The sequence below is a fragment of the Nelumbo lutea genome, chromosome 7 (assembly GCF_056320005.1).
Source record: "Nelumbo lutea isolate HS-2025 chromosome 7, American lotus-T2T, whole genome shotgun sequence".
Lineage (NCBI taxonomy): Eukaryota > Viridiplantae > Streptophyta > Magnoliopsida > Proteales > Nelumbonaceae > Nelumbo > Nelumbo lutea.
Genome location: NC_142690.1, coordinates 16,509,183 through 16,529,059, shown reverse-complemented (window position 1 = coordinate 16,529,059; position 19,877 = coordinate 16,509,183). Strand labels below are relative to the sequence as shown.

At 38.9% G+C, this 19,877-nt stretch overlaps 1 protein-coding gene across 16 annotated transcripts; it reads right to left on the bottom strand.

Annotated features, from left to right (window-relative positions):
* Positions 1-567: 567 nt before the first annotated feature.
* LOC148845345 (histone-lysine N-methyltransferase ATXR3-like) lies at positions 568-18,990 on the bottom strand. 16 transcript variants are annotated; one of them, XM_088953109.1, is made up of 13 exons: positions 8,260-8,425; positions 7,972-8,171; positions 7,690-7,794; positions 7,214-7,580; positions 5,411-5,457; positions 3,648-4,908; positions 3,198-3,353; positions 2,988-3,113; positions 2,767-2,820; positions 2,367-2,581; positions 2,168-2,277; positions 1,456-2,074; positions 568-1,271 (listed from the first exon to the last, which is right to left on the bottom strand). In XM_088953109.1, the coding sequence occupies exons 7-11, from the start codon at positions 3,321-3,323 to the stop codon at positions 2,265-2,267; spliced, it is 534 nt and encodes a 177-aa protein (XP_088809235.1). In that variant the 5' UTR covers positions 3,324-3,353; positions 3,648-4,908; positions 5,411-5,457; positions 7,214-7,580; positions 7,690-7,794; positions 7,972-8,171; positions 8,260-8,425; the 3' UTR covers positions 568-1,271; positions 1,456-2,074; positions 2,168-2,264. The 16 variants fall into 16 exon arrangements, with proteins under 16 accessions (XP_088809235.1, XP_088809240.1, XP_088809239.1 ...); XM_088953114.1 differs by having other exon boundaries at positions 1,694-2,074; XM_088953113.1 differs by lacking the exon at positions 7,690-7,794 and having other exon boundaries at positions 4,183-4,351; positions 4,749-4,908; positions 5,366-5,457; positions 8,260-8,405.
* Between the last annotated feature and the right edge of the window lie 887 nt (positions 18,991-19,877).

The following is a 19,877-nucleotide window of genomic DNA, read 5'->3' as shown; positions in this document are numbered from 1 at the left end:
TTTAAATCACATACATGTTTGGGGTTGCAGAGCTGAAGTAAGGGTATACAACCCACAATTAGGAAAGCTGGATCCTAGGACCATCAACGGACATTTTGTTGGGTATGCTGAAAGATCCAAAGGTTTCGGGTTCTATTATCCAAATAATTCAACAAGAATTGTAAAGACCCAGTTTAAATCACTACAAAAAAAATGAAGTACTGCTAAAGGTCATCAAAACTGCCGCTATAGTCTTTATCGGTAGCCTGCAAACTGCCGCTAAAAGAACTATTGCTAGACGTTCTAGCGGCAGTTTTTGCGGCTGCCGGTATAAATATTAAGCTGCCGCTAAAAACTACTTTTAGCGCGACGCGGCAGTCGCGACTGCTGCTAATGCTCATCCAGCTAACGCTAAAGGTTGCTTTTAGCGGCAGCCACGGGCTTCTTTAGTGGCAGTCGCAATTGCCGCTAAAAGTATACTTTTTTTTCTTTCAATGACCTATTTATATTTAGTATTCTTCAAATTACCTGTTTTCTCTATATATTCATTTAAACTGAAATAAAATACAAAAGATGAAATAACATCAATTACAACAAAATTTAAAATGCCATTCTCCATTCAAACAATTTGAATCACAAATACATCTTATTTTCAATTTGATAATTTCTTGGTTTGTACAAAAATTCAGTAGGGTCTGAACCAAAGAGTTTGTGACTGCTACACATTCCACTCTTTTGCTTTTGGAAGCCTGGGTGTGATTTGCAAGTGAAACTTTTCTTCGCATTTTTTTCTCTTTTTATAAACTCAAGATCCATATATTCTTATGAGGGAAAGAAAGTCTAATGTACTCCTGCCTGCCTAATGCCATCTTCCTGAATTTCATGTCCTCATTGTACCACATTGTGTCATAATCTGAGCTCCCATATGACTTGATGTCACGGAAGAAGCCTGTCAATTGCTTCTATTGCTGCAACATTACTTTGATCAGGATGCAAGTATTTTTCATATGTTACTTTCAATGGTCCCCTTGCAGCAGCCTTCTGGAATTTCAAAATCATATATGCACATTCTCTGCATATGAAGCCCAAACAAATGCAATTCAATCTTTACAAGGAAAACTTGTAGATTCCAGTTCCAGGGAAATTGGCAAAAGAAACCCCTACTTCTTGAGCAGTTGAAAGCTGCAAAGCATCATTGCACGATAGAAACCTCATAGACATCACCCGGAAAATGGGAAAACCAAGATAGCTGCCAACTTCCTTACGAGAAGTAATTATAAGAATCTAAGTTCCTGTACAAAAATTAAGAATCAATTATTTATCTGCCAGCCTTCAGAATAAACGGTAAAAGCATTGAGTCTCCAAGAAATCTGGCTGGCTCAAACTCAAAGACCAGAATCTAGAAGAGAAAATAATGTTTTGAACTATATATGAATAATTAAATACATATCAAGGGAATCCAATAAGGCTAACAACCTTTTATCTAAGCTTTTCAATGATGTAAATGAATCTTTTTTGTTTACTTTGGGCTTCCCCGATGAGCCCTCCCAAAGATATTGCCTGACATTATAGGTATTCCCAGTGGTAGATCTATTTGACCCTTCTTCATGTGAATAAAGTTTTCAGCTTTGCCCCAAAAAAACAGAAGACTCAAGAATAGGGACCCAAGTTTGTAGCTCAGCGGATAAGTGTTATTTTATCAATATCCACATACCACAAATGTAAGGTCTTATATATGGAATTTATGAGGGATCTTTCCATCAGGATCGTTTGCATGATTTCCATCAGGAATTCTTGCAAGCATAAATCTGATGGTTCTTGGGCTATAGACACGTTGACGATGCGATGGCTTCTGAACCTTGGCACAGAAGGAGGCAATATCAGGCAACAACAAACAACCCCTTCTCGCCCTCCCTAGGCTGCAATCTGGATCAGCATTAGCTTGGTTATGCCAATAAATCAACTGCCCCAAACAATAATTTTCACCATATGTCTTGCAATACTCTTGGAAACCTGATCCCAACTTATCAGTATACTTGGGGCCCAAGTCTAGAAGACTAATGTATACAGGAGGAGAAGTTACAGTCCTGTATGCCTGCATGCGAAGAACTCTTTTTAGTCGAAGCAAAGAAAATCACCTCCATATTAATCAAATACAGGAGAACACTGCTACGAAATTTCAACTAACCCGAACTCTAAAAAAATATTTTGTATAAGCATAAAGGTGGATCAAATCAGCAGCTGCATCATGCCGACACTTGTATGTACATGGAAGGCTTCGAATTTCATCCCTCAACCCTGTAAAAGAAGGGGGGTGGGGGGTAATGAGTGACAATCATAAATCATTATAAACATCAGTGTAAGAGATAGTAAACCATACTGCTTACCATAATAAAGATTTCTGCAGTTCTCTCCGGAGATCTACAGATCCAGATGGGTCATGCTCTCGAATCTTCTCTTTTAAGTCATTCAGCAAGCCCTCTTCCACAAGTGATCCTTCCCCTTTCCATAGGACTGAAACTACTGCTTCAGGACTAAGCTTCTCCAGTGGGTGTGGAGCTTTATTTGGGTCACCAAATACACTTCTCATTACATACCTTACCTATTAACATGAATTACATTCAGAAGAAGGCCAAATTGATCCCAGAATTTAATAACTTAATCATATGAATAAAATTCAGATCACAATGAAAGACAAGCATTAGGGGGGGGGGGGGAGAGAGAGAGAGAGAGAGAGAGAGAGAGATAGAGAACCTCCCTCTTAAGTAAAAATAGAAAGGTAAGCACCTTATCAAGAGTAAGAGCCAAATTCTGAAGCCTCTGGTTATAGACCCCCTCAGCCTGTATCATGCAAGAAGAGATAAGACACAAGTTATTATACAATCATTCATCAACCCACAAGCATAACATTCATAAGCTTATGTCCACCCATGCATCACATAACAATGTCAGAGTCTGCAAACATGCAATGAATGATGTGATATAAACATATCATAACCAACAGTCACCTGAATCTCAGCTTCATTTTTCTCAACTTCTTCAGAAATATCTAGGAAAAATTTCCTCTTCTCTTCCAAGTTATGCCTTAGAATCTCCTCAGGAAGCTTTGTTCTTTCAAAATTTATAAACCTCACCTTCATTCAAATTCGTATAAAGTATATTCAGAAACAAACCAGAGAAGCATCAATTCTGTGACAAATTATAAGGTAACAACATACCAGACGGGCTGAATATGCAATAAGCCAATCAGGTAACCCAGCAAGCAAGCAGGTGCCTAGACCAGACCTTCCCAAGTCAATATAATCCTCCTCAAATACGGAAGTCAAATCACAAGCTTCTACCATCAACACTTCTCTTGGATAGTTTTTCTAGCACTGGAAAGGATTGCAGGAAACAAATTGAAGAATTCAACCAGGACAGTTATGGATGGAAGGCAATATAAGATTTTTAGTTAGTTCTTGCTAACTATTATGGACAATTCAACCAGGACGGTCAAAATCAAACTGCTGAAATGAGAATCCTCAATTGTTATTCTCATTAATTTTCTAACACGTCTCGGTAATTCTCTTTATTCCTTAAGTCTTTCCTAGATAATTGTTATTCTCCTAATTTATCTATTTCCTAGACAAAAATCAGATCTCACTATCCAAATAAAGAATGCAAATTACCAGTATCACCAGCTTGTAATTTCATAGACTGGATGCAAGGGGTTACACCCTCTAAGAAATACATCCTACTATTGTTATTAAGGCCAAAATCCAAATTGAAACACACAGTCTTTCCCTTTAGCATCCTGAATTTTTGACAGAAGGCCTTCTGGCTGAGAGATGGGGGGAAAATATGCCTGCATACAATTTAATGTTGAAAAATTTCTTCTCAACATAGAGGGTAATTTTGGGAATGGAGTTCATGGTAGAAAACCAGCAATAAGGACATTTTTGGATCTTACCTCAACACATGATTTTGGGAAAACTAAAGAACCAATTTTACCTGCATCACTGGCACTCAGAACCTTCTTGAACAATGGCATAATGGTGGAATTTGAACTTAAGATTACATGGTCAAGGGAATCATAGCGTAGATGCAAAGATGAATTATTTTAGAAAACAGAGTAAATTCAGGCAATAAACTGTATTTTGATCAAAATTCAGGCAATAAACTGTTAAAAATAAAAGGTAAGTTAACATGTTTACGGATACTCACCAGATATCTGCTGCAGTTCTTGACCTATTATTCTTGGCCAATAACGTGGAAGCAACTAGTTCTGCCTACTAGGGAAAGTGGGCATTTCCTAAGGCAGCTAGGTCGGGCTTCACATGGGCCCTTCCTAAGGAAAGAGCATCCTACCCACCTTTCCCAACAATCTCAAAATCTAACAAAATTGAAAATTAATTATACATCAGAAAGGGTGAAGGAGGAGGGCATAAAACTTGACTCTTAAATAGCCAAATCACAGCCTAGAAAATGGGGAAAAACTAGCCAACTTTCAGGCTACGAGTTCAATACATCGACAGTTATAGAAACGCCAAACAGAAAGTATGCCCTATACAGTGGTTTATTCAGCATCCAAAGACACAAAGGCATGGTTGGGGAAAAAACAAGAATATATTATAATGTAGTAACCTGTTGACCATAAGAAGTTAACTTCAAATCAGAAGCCCTCCTAGAATCCATGAAAAATTAAATCCATCTCTTTCAAAAACAAAAGTAGTAATAGAAAAGGAGCTTGTGAGAAGTAAGTTTGTGAGAAAAGAAGCTTCAAAATATACGGGCATGTTTGGCATGGATGGAAGGCAAGTCAAGAACTCGTGCAGATCAGTTTTTTTTAGCACTTCAGGCAGGTGATGTAGGGACTGGAGATCCACAACTTCTGGAACTTTCATTGTGTATATTGTCCGAGAAAGGAAAAGGAAGAAACCAATCAAGTGCCTGAAACAAACATGTCTAGGTTTTAGAGCAAGAACATTTCCAGACTGAGAAAGGATGAAAAATATAAACTTCTTTTACTATAACACATCCAAAGACCAATAAACTCATAAGTCATTAGAACCCACAATTAGAACCTTCATAACAAATCAGCATAGAAAAAAGAAGTTTCTAACTATTGGACAACACCATTATGTTCAGAAACTCGGACATTTTTGTTAATACAACAATGTGATTGCATTATTAGTTAGAGTCTAGAGAGAATTCTTTGCATGCATATATATTTTTCTCAATTTTCTAAACTTGGATTTTCCTTCTTTATCTGAAATGAATTTTTATTTAAAATAAAATGGGAATGATCTAGGCACATCCTATTTATGTCATATTAGGTGCAGCCCCAAATCACTCTCCAATGAAGATCTTTTGTTATAGTGAAAATGACATAAGGAGAACTACCCACAGTTGCAGCAGCAAGTGCTGGTGCATCATTGATACCATCACCTACCATTATCAAACCTCCTCCTGTGAAAAAGTTGCAGAACTTTGCTTGACCTGCAAGAGTGCATTCACATTAGGAGATAGCCATGCATTTTGTACCACACAGACTAGTTGAAAACAGAGAATAAATAAGCATGACAGGCTACCGCCTTCTTTGTTGCAAAGCATAAGTGGATCCTGTTGGATCATTTCTGTCTTGCTACTAGAGCTTTTGCTACCATTGCAGGTAGGTTATGGCACATTGCAGGGGTAAGGCTGCATACATCTTTTCTGAAACCCATTTAGGAACTCTAGTGTAATGTGGATAGAATGCAAACCATTCAGTAATGTTGCTTCACTTGATAACAAGCACCACAACCTTTGCCAAACTTAAATAGAGAAGGACCTCCAGCTGATACCATGGAGGAGAAGGGAGCTTGCTCCACAGAATTCCCATACCCACAGCTGATTCCATGTGGTTCCACCCAGTAACCAACTGGAATTACTGTTAGAGGCATTAAGAAGTTTGCGATTGGAGCAGGAGCAGAAGTCTAGGTGGGGCAAAAGAGAAACAAGAGAAAAGAGAAGGGAGAAGGGAGAAGGATGTAAAGAGACTGTTTGGGAAGTTGTTATACTTTTGCATGACTCGGCCAGATATTTCCTATGCAGTAAGTGTTATTAGTCAATTTATGCATTCTCCCAGAGATACTCATTTAGCTGCTGCAAAAAGGGTTCTGTGCTACTTGAATGGTACCCTAGGGAATGGTATTCTATTTTCTAAACATGGTCACATGAAACTGGAAGCTTTTACTGATGCCGATTGGGCAGGATGTATTGATGATAGAAGATCCACCTCTGGTTATTATGCTCTGGTTGCTGGGAATATTGTGTCATGGAGGAGTAAGAAACAATTTGTAGTTGCTAGATTCTCAGCTGAAGCAGAATACAGGGCAATGGCACATGGTGTGTCAGAATTACTGTGACTTCGTTCTCTTCTAGAAGAATTGGGGGTGGACTACGAGAAACCAATGATGCTCTATTGTGACGATTAAGCTGCTATCAACATTGCACATAATTCTGTTCAACATGACAGAACTAAGCACATTGAGGTTGATAGGCATTTTATAAGGGAAAGAATTTCCTCAAGAGAAATTTGTTTACCATTCATCACATCAGAAGAGCAACTGGCTGATATCTTGACCAAGGGAATTCCAATAGGGAAAATGACACACTATATAAGCAAGCTGGGCATGATTGACATCTATGTTCAGCTTGAGGGGGAGTGTAAAGAGACTGGGCCGAATGGGCCCTAACATCCTCTTTTGTAATATCTTTTATTTTATTGTTGATGGGCCTGCTATTTATTCTTGTTTTATTCTCTTTATGTAACTGCCAAGCTAGCCGCCCACTTAAGGGCATTCTTGTCATCATCTATTTTTTATTTTTTAATAAAATAGGGTTAGAGGAGAATGGAGATTAATTTCGACTCCTTCTCTTACCTCCACTTTTCGCCATCTTCTTCTCTTGTATAGTTGTTCATACCTTTTCTTTAGTTCTTCTAATCCCTAAATTTGTTCTTGATATTTGAAGACTGATTTACATGTTGGTATCAGAGCACCAAGATTTTTTTTTTTTTAAGGAGAAAGCTTGAGGAAGTATAAAAGCCATGACTACTCAATGAAGAAGATGAGGAAGAGGTAGAGGAGGAAGAAATTTCTACAGTCATGTTGGTGATTGATCAGGAACCTAACAATAATAGCAAACAAGAAATCATATCAGTAAACACACCTAGAATGCCAATCTTGGAATTGTACTTTGAGACACATATTACCTCTACACCTCTTGAAGGTAAATACCGATCATCATTTAGCATGTCTTGAAGATTTTGTGGAAGTACGGATATTACCCTTCCCACCCAGTGTTGTACATCACTACATGCTCTAGTCACCCTTTCAGGGTTATCTTCTATCTGCCTGAGTCGTTCATCTCTATCTTCATGCCCACAACCTCCTCTTGTTGATGTAGACTCAGATGCTCTATTTCTACAACTCATGCTCAGAAGGAGTAACGCCTAATCCATACGTTCACACGTACCCATGTCGTTCTGCTCCAAATATTTGATCAAAGTCATCGTCATTAGGGACTGAAGACCCACCAGAAGTTGTGGCCTGTTGTGATGCCAGGTTCTCTAATTGTTCCTACAAAAGACAATACAATTGTTGTGAGGCTAATATGGGATTTTTATACTAAAACATATAATTAACATTAAATACGTGTGTGTGTGTGTTCACTAGTTCAATAAACAACCATTGCCCTTCCTGATTCTGATCTACAGGCACCCCATATTTCCTTCTGTGTTTTGATCCACACAACTCCCTTGCTTGGTTGTGCCCCATCACCGGTTTTCTGCATCTATATCCATACTAAGCATTAGACATTATCATCATTTTCAAGTAGTAGTATAGTTAGCCGATTGCCTCTGGCTATAGCACTCCGTTTCTACAGTTTTATAAAAACTACAAGTGTAAGGCCATGTATATTGTGACACTCAAACAATATAGGTTAATCAATATAATTAAGAGATAATACCTTGCCCTCATCAGAGTTCCAAAAAGCGACAAGAATTTGCCATTGATCGCTAGGAACCTTATTTGGGCAATTCCGCATTCCCTCATCAGGGGTAACTGGATCATAGTACATGGCTTTCAAATCTGACTTGTAATCTTTCCATTTTTTTCCAATCAGGACAATACCCACTTTCTACCTTTACTGTCTATCTCAAATTTACCCTACAAAGAACACATTTAAGCCAATGTATTAGCAATTAATCTATGAATTCAAACAAATAAGCAGACCTAAATAAGAAAAAAATCATACCAGTACAAGGTTCCAAATGTCCTCTTTACATGGAGTTGGAAATGAAGTCCACTGCTTAAAACCCAAACCCAGAGGATAGAGATCGCCGTTCCTTGCAATTGTTCCCATAAACTTCACTAATTTCTTTGTATTTTCTCCAATTCCTTGGCCTAACTCATTTAACGTTATGGGTCTTTTTTCTCCTGCTAGCAAGTTCCAGATGTCAACAACTCTTGTGGGGCCCTTGCCCCTCCTTTGCACTGAGGCATCTATTTCATAGTACACAAGAAGTTAAAATATTCAAAGTGAACATGATAAAAATAAGGCCCAACATAAAAAAGTTATTCATAAAATAATACCAGCTGATCCAACAACATCTTTAGCCATAATTTCCTATGAGAAAGAAAACAAACATCTTCAATTAATTTCAAATCGCATATCTACCATAATAGAACAATACAAGCATAATAATTTAAATTGCACAAGCATATCTATGTGATCTCTCTTGAAAGTTACTTCATTACCAAAATGTAAGCACAGTTACAACACCACAAAGAGAGTCACAAGGTGTGATCTCTCTTGAAAGTACAAATAAGTGTAAGGAACCACATTTTAATTCATGCACACTAATCAACATCATATGTAGTCATTAAGGGTGTCATCCTCTGACTCTTCCTCATATGTAGGCTCATGTACATCATCATCGGAAATGGTTGCCTCAATAGTTGTTCCATCAACATCTTCACGAACCCAATCAATGTTATCAGCAGAAGTGTCTTCCATTACATGTGTTCTAGGTGGCTCGACTTCCAAATCATCATCTCCGTCAACCTCTCCGACCCACATATCAAATAAATCTCTTGAGATTGTCTTTATAACAATACTCCAATCATCTTCATTAGGGTCTTTCACATAAAAAACTTGTTGGGCTTGGGAGGATAAAATGAAGGGATAATCCTCTAAGTATGAACTACGCATCAAATGCGAGAGGTTAACTAGTGTATAGCCATACTCATCCCGTTTTATTCCTCTACCTTGTGTCACATCAACCCAATCACATTGAAATAATACAACCCTAAACTTATCATAGTAATTTAATTCAATGATGTCGGTTAATGTTCCATAATATGTGACATCCCCAGAAATTAGATTTCTATCTCTTGAACTGGCAAAACTTGATGTCTCTACCGTGACAACCACCCCACTATTTTGGGTCTTTCGTTGTCGTTCACGATCCTTGGTGTGAAATCTAAAACCATTTACAATAAACCCCTTGAACCTCCGCGCTTCACGCAATGGACCTTTAGCCAACCATCTAATCTCCTCTAAAATTTGAAGATTATTTTTTGATTCAAGGTTTGCAACCTAAAAAACACCACAAAAACAAATGTTTGAGATGGATTTGAAACAAGGTGTAAGAAGTTGCATAATGCAATAAGCTTCTTACATGTGACTTAAACCATTCATGAAATTTTGTATTTTGGATTTGTTTTATCTCCCTTTCTCTTAGATGGGTACGTCGATGTTGACGCTTGATAATTGTAGTATGTTGTCTGCATGAACCTATGGTTAGTATTCTTAAAATTTTTAAGATTAAAATTTACTTATCAATCTAAAATATCATATTAAACAAAAAACTTACTTAATATAGGAAATCCCTTTGTCACAATTAAATAACACATATCGATGTGATTGCGCCCATGAGATGTCATCTAATTGGATATAATCAACCTTTCCTAAATGACGACCCGACATCTGAAACATTGAGAATCCTTTCATTCCATTATTTGCCTCATCCATTATTTCTTATTGGTCTATTAAACTTGGTCTCTACACCATGTAGGTATTGTGAGCAAAAAGTTAGACACTCATCTGCCAAGTAATCTTCTGCTATAGAGCCTTCTAGATATGCTCTGTTGCAGACATAGGATTTCAGTTTTCCAAGGTACCTCTCAATTGGATACACCCAACAAAATTGTACTAGGCCACACATACTAGCCTCATGTGCTAGATGTATTGCTAAATGCACCATGATTGTGAAAAATGATAGAGGAAAGATCCTCTCTAAACAACAAAGTATTAGTGCAATCTCCCTCAACATTCTACATAACTCATTTGGGTTCAATACTTTCGAGCACAACTTCTTGAAAAAATTGCATAGCTCGGTCAAAGGGGAGCACACATTCTTAGGCAATGTTCTCTGCATGGCCAATGGAAGCAAATGTTGCATTAAAACGTGACAATCATGACTTTTGAGACCCCAAATTTTGCATTGCCTAACATCCACACGTCGACATATGTTTAATGCATATTCATCTGGAGCCTTAATTGATTTTAATACTCTACAAAAAACTTCTTTCTCAGTAGAAGATAAGGAATAACACGCTGGGGGCAAATATGCAACATTTGATCCACATTGTTGAGAATGAAGCTCGGGCCTTATTCGCATTACCCTTAGATCTAAGTGTGCCTTTACATTATCCTTTGTCTTACCATCAAGGTTCAAGAGAGTCCCCATTATGTTGTCACATATATTCTTTTCTACATGCATCACATCAAGATTATGATGACACAAATTGTGCTGCCAATAAGGTAATAAGAAAAATATACTCCTCTTCTTCTAGTTAAAGAAATGACTCTCCAACTCAGTGTTGCATTTCTTTTTTCCCCCAGTACTACCTTGGTCCTTTTTACCAAGTGTGAACTGCAATCCTTTTAACTGGTGCAATACAGCAGTGCCACTTGGTGGAGTAGGTTCAGCTCTAAACTCTTGATTTCCATCAAATGATTGTTTCTCATATTGAAATCTATGGTTGGCATCCAAGAATCGTCGATGATCCATGTAACAAAACTTCTAACCATGCTTCAACCATTGAGAGCAAGTTTCACTATTACATGATGGACATGCAAACCTCCCTTTGGTACTCCAACCCGAAAAATTGCCATATACAGGAAAGTCATTTATTGTCGTTAACAAAGCAACACACAATTGGAAGTTCTGATTAGTAGATGCATCATATGTTTCGACCCCATCCTCCCACAATTCCTTGAGTTCAGCAATAATGGGTTGTAAGTACACGTCGATATCATTTTCGGGAGCATTTGGACCAGGAATAATCAATGACAATAACAAATAGGGCTGTTTCATACACATCTATGGGGGCAAATTGTATAGGATCAATACCACTGACCATGTACTGTAGGTGACGCTGAGTGTTCTAAAGGGATTTATGCCATCACTTGCCAAACCAAGCCTAACATTGCGAGGTTCAGCTGCAAAGTTTGGATACTTAGTGTCAAATTCCTTCCAAGCAGGAGAGTTAGCAGGGTGTCTCATGAAGCCATCCTTGATATGTCCATTTTCATGCCAAGTCATAAGAGATGCCATTTTAGTTGACATGAAAAGACGTTGCAGCCTTGGCTTTAAAGGAAAATAGCGCAGGACCTTTGCAGGAATCTTTCTCTCCCTTGTACCAATTGCCCCATCATTGTTGTTCTCATGGTCGCCATTTGGCTTCCATCTTGAATCACCACACACAGAACAGATCTCATCATTAGTATGTTCTTGCCAAAACAACATGCAATCATTTGGACATGCATCAATCTTTTTATACTAAAGTTCAAGACTTCCTATCATCTTCTTAGTTTCATAGAAAGAACTTGGTACTTGATTACTTTTTGGGAGCACCTCCTTCAACAATTCAAGCAATTCGGTAAATGACTTGTTACTCCATCCATACAAACACTTCATATGAAATAGCCTAACAATGAATGAAAGTTTTGAGAATCTTGTACACTCTAGATATAATTCTGGTTCAGCATCTTGTAAGAGATTAAAAAATTCTGAGCATTAGGATTAGGCCCTCCACTAGGTTGTACTAGAATATCCATCCTTTCATCACATTGTTCCACTGTAGGAATACCACATGCATCATGAATCATCCCATGCACATCCTCACACTCAATTGGGTTATCAGAAGAACAAGCCTCATTATATGTCGTATGCACAGAAATTGACTCTCCATGAAATATCCACTCCGTATAACCTCGGAGAAACCCATTAATGATTAGATGATCATTCACATCAACTTGACCCATCAACAAAACATTTCCACATTTTGTACAAGGACATCAAAATTTTCCTTCGCGGTTTACCTTCTTAAAAACAAACCTAATGAACTGATCAACGCCATCTAGATACTCTTTAGAAGTTCTTGATCGATGAATCCAACTCTTGTCCATTTTACAACCTAATGAAAAAAATACAAGAGATCAATTGTGATTTGAATGAAAATAATGGATAAGGATTTCAAGAAGAATTTCAAAATTTACTTTCCTTTTGATTCCGATTCAGAATGATCCATTCCCATAGTCTGTTTGGTTCAGACAAGAATGAGAATGAGAATTAAAATCAGCAGGAATGAGAATTCATTCCCCAAGCTGTGCAAGGGCTGGTACCATCCATATCCCCAAATATTGGAAATCTAATGCCACCACAAAAGTCAGCATCCCCACTCCAACCCATCCAGGGGTTTGTACCATCTGCCCTACCAAGGGCTCATTAACGAAGAGCACCCTATTCTCATATATGATATAGTATGGACCAACAGACCTGAACTTGCAAACTTGCATGGGGACCATTAGGGTTATCAATGGTATGGACCAACAGACCTGAACTGATCCGAGTCTATTATATGGAGCTGGATCTGTATTTTAATCCCCAATTATTAATAGAATCAGTTCTTGTTATGTATTTTGAGTCCCCATTAGAATTTTCTATTTTGGTTAAGAAAGGGTGTAGACATCTTAACAAAGGATCATTCTGTTTTGGTTAAGAAAGGAGAGGATCTATACCCATGCAGTATATGCCAAAAAAAACAAGAAACGAACTTCCATATAACTAAGAAAAACCTAATTAGCTAGTGCACTCAGCAACAACCCCCAAAGTCCCTTTATCAACAACCTATCAAAAGATAGTATACTCCAATCAACTCAAATCAGCCTCAACCCCACCTATTTAGGGTCAGTCATATCAGTACATGACATCAAACCAAAGAAATTTTGAAAACTCTGTTTCCTCTTTGCAAGGAGCTTATAGTTTTTTTTTTTTGGTTTGGGGTTGGTTGTATTGGACATACTGGTTTTCCTCTGTATAGCTTCTCATTGTACAGGGGTTCTATCGTATCTTTGCTTTATGGTTTTTAATGAATTACTTTACCCTACAATTCAAAAAGGACAGATCCCCAAAGCATACAATGCTTTCAGACAACAGAATATCCCAGCCTCAGTTTCAGTCCGCTTCCTTCCTGAGATCCTCTACTCTCAGCCTCGGGGGGTACCAGTTCAGTCACCATTACCAACTCCACCTTCAGACCGCCATTACAAGGGGAAACTCAGTTCCCCAAACAAATACCCAGTCAGATCCAGCCCCATACACCAAGGAAACCATATAATATGTGTAGAGTTTATCTTGTTTGTTGGGCTAATTGGCTAAATGTCCTGAGATGGAGATAATGTTGGCATTGGAAAGCACTAAGTTGCAGCAGTGCAGAGTGATAATGGAGGATGACAGGGGACACTAAAGTTTCTTTGTATGTGCTATTGTGAGCCAATCAGGGAAGAGCAAAAGATGGGAGTGACCTACTGCACTAACTCCTCTTTATGTTTATGATAAGAGCATGACAACTCCTTTATATCAAATTCATGGATACCAAATAAAAGCCAATCATCCTTTTGTAAAGCATGTTGACGCAGCGTGGAGCAATAAGACCGGGCTGGCTATGCAAGCACCGGGCGAACACAAGCTTCTAGCGAAGGTAAACGAAAATCTCTAGAGGAGAGAGAAAAGGTGGCAAAAATTGAAATGTAAATCTGAAGTGTGTATTAGCTTGGAAAGAGCAACATTTATAGTACATCTGAAATTTGTAGAAGAACTAGGAAAGAACAACTAAGATAGATATCGAAACATCTAATCTGCTAGGATCGAATTCTTCTTGATCTTGGTCTTGATAGGATCGAACTCTTTGGCTTGATCTTCACCATCCGATCTTCTTGGATCTTATCCATGAATCTTGGAAATCTTGGATTATCTTAATCTCTGGAATTCTTGATGGATCTTGAATTCTTGGATTCTTGATGGATCTTGGATTCTTGAATTGTTGATGAATCTTGGCTTCTTGAATTCTTTCTTGAATTATCCTTGCCCTTATCCTTATCCTATGAGCTGCCGCCCATATGGTGAGGTGGTTCTTGGGATGGGCCTCCATCATTCTCCCCCATTTGGAAAAAACTCGACCCCGAGTCGTGACTAGGATATGCAAGTGTCATCTCTAGCAGGTAGCGATGAAGGTCAACCACATTGAACGTCTTAGAGATACCCATATGATCTGGTAGGTCCACGACATATGCATTGTCGTTGATTTTCTTCACGATCTTGTAAGGACCGTACTTTCGAGGCTGCAACTTGTATTTTCCCACAGGAATCCTTTCCTTCCTCAAGAATACCATAACTTCGTCACCGACGTCAAATACTTGGTGCCGACGATGCCTGTCTGCTGCCAACTTGTACTTGGCGTTGGTTTGTTCCAGCTTCTACTTCACGGCTTCTTGGACGGATTGGATCTGGTCCGCCATCTGTTCTACGGAGGTACTGACACCGGGTACTCTGGGTAGCTTCACTAAGTCCAGTGCATGATTTGGAACCTTCATGTAGACAATGGAGAATGGAGATCTACCTGTAGAGCTGTGTACTGCATTATTATAGGTGAACTCAGCCTGTGCAATGGCGGAATCCCATTGTTTCGGTTTCTCCCGACATATACTATGAATCAAATTACCAAGGGTCCGGTTTACCACCTCGGTTTGTCCGTCTGTCTGCGGATGGGCTGTGCTGCTGAAATTTAGTGATGAATCAAATAACCTCCATAGGGTCATCCAGAAATGACTTAGGAACATTGTGTCTTAATCCGATGTGATAGTCTTGGGTACCCCATGTAAACGAACAATCTCCCTGAAAAATAATTTGGCTGTCGCTGATGCATCTATTGTTTTCTTGCATGGGAGGAAGTGAGCCATCTTAGAGAACCTGTCAACCACTATGAAGACGGAGTTCATATTTCTTTGGGTTTTTGGCAAGCCTAGCACAAAATCCATGGACAAGTCTTCCCAGATAGTAGTAGGAACGGGGAGAGGTATATAGAGACCAGTATTTTGGGTTTGTCTCTTAGCTGTCTGACAAATATAACATCTACTCAGAATAGTGGACACATCTCTTCTTAATTTCGGCCAATAATAACGCCCCTTAACTGCTTCAATTGTCTTGTCCCTTCCCAGGTGTCCTGCTAATCCACCCCCATGCAGATCCCTGATGATCTTTTCACGGAGGGAGGTGCAAGGGATGCACAACTCTTCCCCTTTCATAAGGAACCCATCATGAATGTAGAAATCATCTGCTGGCTGTCGATTCACACATTTCTCTCACACCTGTTGGAAGTCCTCATCCTGGGTGTATAGGTCTTTTAGGCATTCAAAACCCACAATCGCAATACTGAGGGTCTTCATAAGGGCGACACGCCTACTAAGAGCATCGACCACTTTATTTTGTTGTCCGACCTTATATATAATTTTGTATGGGAATTTGTCAAGGAAAGCAGACCATCTTGCATGTAAATCACTTCTTGTGCCCATTGAGATACTTTAGGGCCTGGTGGTTAGTATAAAGAACAAATTCTTTTGCAATTAAATAGTGTTCCCATGTTTTCAAGGCTCTAACCACAACATAGAACTCTTTGTCATAAGTGGACCACTTTCTCCTAGATTCACATAACTTTTCACTGAAGAAAAAGCAACGGGTCTCTTTTCTTGGGACAATATAGCCCCTATGCCAACTCCACTGGCGTCACATTCAACTTCAAATAATTTATCAAAATCTGGTAAAGCAAGGATAGGAGCAGTACATAACTTTTCTTTTATGAGAGCAAAACTTTGCTCTTGTTCTTCTCCCCATTGAAAATTTCCCTTCTTCAAACATTCAGTGATGGGAGCTACAATACTGCTAAAATGTTTAATAAATCGCCTGTAGAAAGTTGCTAACCCATGGAAGCGTCTCACATCTGTGACATTTGATGGGGTCGGCCACTCCCTAATGGATTTTACTTTGTCTTCATCTACTTTAATTCCATCATTGCTCACAATGGATCCCAGGAATAATAAATTATCACTCATGAAAGTGCATTTCTTCAAATTAGCATATAATTTATTTTCCCTTAAGGCTTTTATGACCTCCCTAATATGTCCAATATGCTCAGTGATAGATTTTCTGTAAATTAAAATATCATCAAAATATACCACCACAAATTTACCAGTAAAGGGACGCAGTACCTAGTTCATCAGCCCCATGAATGTGCTAGGTGCGTTGGTTAGTCCAAAGGGCATGACTAACCATTCGAACAAGCCATCTCTAGTCTTGAAGGCTGTCTTCCATTCATCTCCAGGGCGGATTCTGATATGATGGTATCCACTCCTGAGATCGATTTTTGAGAAAACCACAGCTCCATTAAGCTGGTCTAGCATGTCGTCCAGCCTAGGAATGGGGAATTTGTATCCAATAGTAATTTTGTTAATAGCCCTGCTGTCGACACACATTCTCCAGTTGCCATCATTCCTAGGTGTTAGCAAAGCTGGTACTGCACAAGGACTCATACTGACTTGAATGTGTCCCTTTTTCAACAATTCTTCTACATTTTCCCATAAAATTTCATTCTCCTTAGGATTCATCCTGTAATGTGGGAGGTTAGGTAGACTAACACTTGGAACAAAGTCAATATGATGCTATATATCTCTCATGGGAGGGAGTTCATTTGGTAATTCATTTGGAACTACATCATGGAATTCATCAAGTAGTCCCTGCACTTCCACTGGAATTTTATTTTCCTCCAAGGTCTCATTCATATTTTCTCCCTTTACTACTAACAAATGTACCTCACGAGTATCCTTACATTCTTTTATAAATTCAGCATGATGATGGGTAATAGTAAGAAAATTTTTCTCATTTGCTTTTGGGGCCTTAGAAACACTCTTTTCAGCCATGGGTAACAAAGTGTAGCGTATACCCTCTTTTTCAAGTTGATTAGTATTCTTCCTACCCATGTGCCTTGCATCTGTATCAAATTGCCAAGGCCTACCCAACAAAATATGGCAAGCATCCATGTCTACAATATCACAATATACTTCATCATTATACTTACCAATAGAAAATGGTACCTTGCAGCATTCCTCCACCTGTACGTCACCTCCTTCCTTGATCCACCCAATTGTGTATGGGTTTGGATGTTTTTCAGGAAGCAGTTGTAACTTTTGTATTACATTCTTGCAAATAATATTTTCTTGACTGCCACTATCAATAATTAAATCAAATAATTTACACTTGACAGTACATCTAATACGGAACAATCTGTGCCTTTGAGAGGTATCTTGATTTTTCTGGGACAACATTAATTTTCTCACAACACAAGTATACTCTTCATGTTCGTATGGACCCTCTTCATCTTTCCCATCAGGTCCATAGTATACTTCCTCCTCCACATCTTCTTCCTCCTCCCTTTCTACCATATTAACTGCCTTCCTTCTTGGACAGTCACTGGATCTATGTCCAACCTCATTACATTTAAAGCATTTAAAAGGAACAGGTTTTGCATAGGGATTACCGAGTTTAGGAGGGTTGGAAGGGTTACCTCGAGTATGTCCTCCTGTGATGGCCTTACCGGCGTTAGCTATACTTGCCGGGTGAGAAGGTTGTACTACTAGGGCTGATTTGTTCCTGTCGACAGTTGTTGGTCTATTGTCGCTCCCGCTGTACCGGTGATAATTATCACTACATGCCTTTTCTTGGAATATCAATTCTGCTTTCAAGGCTAGGTTCCTTGCTTCCTGTACACTAAGACCCATCTGTACACCAATTTTATCTCTGATAGACGGTCTCAAACTGCTTAGATAATGGGCTGCCTACTGGTTATCACTTTCAGATAATTGATTTCTTTCAGCTAATCTTAAAAATTTAGATGTATATTCATTAACACTACAGGAACCCTCCGCACACCGTTGGTAAGATTCAAACATGTACTGTTCATAATTTGGGGGTAAAAATCTACCTCTGATTAACTGTTTCATGCGCCTCCAGGTTCGAACAGGACCTCTTCCTTCTCTGATCCGGGTCTCTCTCATGCGTTCCCACCAAACAGATGCACCTCCCTTTAACCGAAAAGCTACCAATTTTACCCTTCGTTCTTCTGGTATCTCCATGTACTTAAAGAAACGATCGACTTCAGTGATCCAATCTAGAAGTCCCTCTATGCCAAGATCCCCACTAAAAGTAGGAATATCTACCTTGAGTTTAAATTCATCATTATTCCTATGGGGATTGAAATTACCTTGATTGTGCCAATTTCTGTCATTTTTGTCGTTGCCGGGAAAAACTGGGGCACCACCGAATTCTAACTCATCATCACTATCATTGTTAAGAACTGGACGTTGGGATGCAGCGTTGACGGGTGGTCTGTCATGGTCGTCTCCTTCGATTGGATGTGGATTTTCCCAGTTCCGTGGAACAACCTCCCGTAACAGGGTTCGCAGTTGTTCAGCCATCTCTGCCAATTGCTGTTCGATGTTACGTGTGGTCGTGCGCTGCTCTTCGATTGCTCTCCAAACAGCTAGGAACCCCTAATCTCCGTCACGGGGTGGGTTGCAACTGCTACCGTCTTGGTTGGCCATCTGATTGGGCAAACTCCCTGCTCTGATACCACCTAACGCAGCGTGGAAGCAATAAGACCGGGTTGGCTATTCAAGCACCGGGCGAACACAAGCTTCTAGCGAAGCTAAACGAAAATCTCTAGAGGAAAGAGAAAAGGTGGCAAAAATTGAAGTGTAAATCTGAAGTGTGTATTAGCTTGGAAAGAGCAACATTTATAGTACATATGGAATTTGTAGAAGAACTGGGAAAGAACAACTAAGATAGATATCAAAACATCTAATCTGCTAGGATCGAATTCTTCTTGATCTTGGTCTTGATATGATCGAACTCTTTGGCTTGATCTTCACCGTCCGATCTTCTTGGATCTTATCGATGAATCTTGGAAATCTTGGATTATCTTAATCTCTAGAATTCTTGATGGATCTTGAATTCTTGGATTCTTGAATTATTGATGAATCTTGGCTTCTTGAATTCTTTCTTGAATTATCCTTGCCCTTATCCTTATCTTATGAGCTGCCACCCATACTAGTGCACGTGATTAACATGTGCCCTTTAGGGTAGTTATAATGGCCAACCCCTTTACACTACTTATTAAACACTTAACTTTTCTAAGAAACTAGTAGTTAATAATACATGTGAATGACATGTACCCTTTACTAGTGCATATGATTAACATTTGCCCTTTAGGGTAGTTATATATAGACATGTAAGCTGCTCATCCCAATGGCCAACCCCTTTACACTACTTATTAGACACTTAACTTTTCTAAGAAACTAGTAGTTAATAATACATGTGAATGACATGTACCCTTTACTAGTGCATATGATTAACATGTGCCCTTTAGGGTAGTTATATATAGACATGTAAGCTGCTCATCCCAATGGCCAACCCC

Excerpts from the sequence above, each read along its gene's own strand:
- LOC148845345 (XM_088953111.1), bottom strand. The coding sequence starts at position 3,323 with ATGGTAGAAGCTTGTGATTTGACTTCCGTATTTGAGGAGGATTATATT. Across the intron at positions 3,114-3,197 it reads TTGCATATTCAGCCCGTCTG|GTGAGGTTTATAAATTTTGA; the intron begins GTATGTTGTTAC and ends ATTTGAATGAAG. Across the intron at positions 2,582-2,766 it reads TGGCTCTTACTCTTGATAAG|GTAAGGTATGTAATGAGAAG; the intron begins GTGCTTACCTTT and ends TCATGTTAATAG.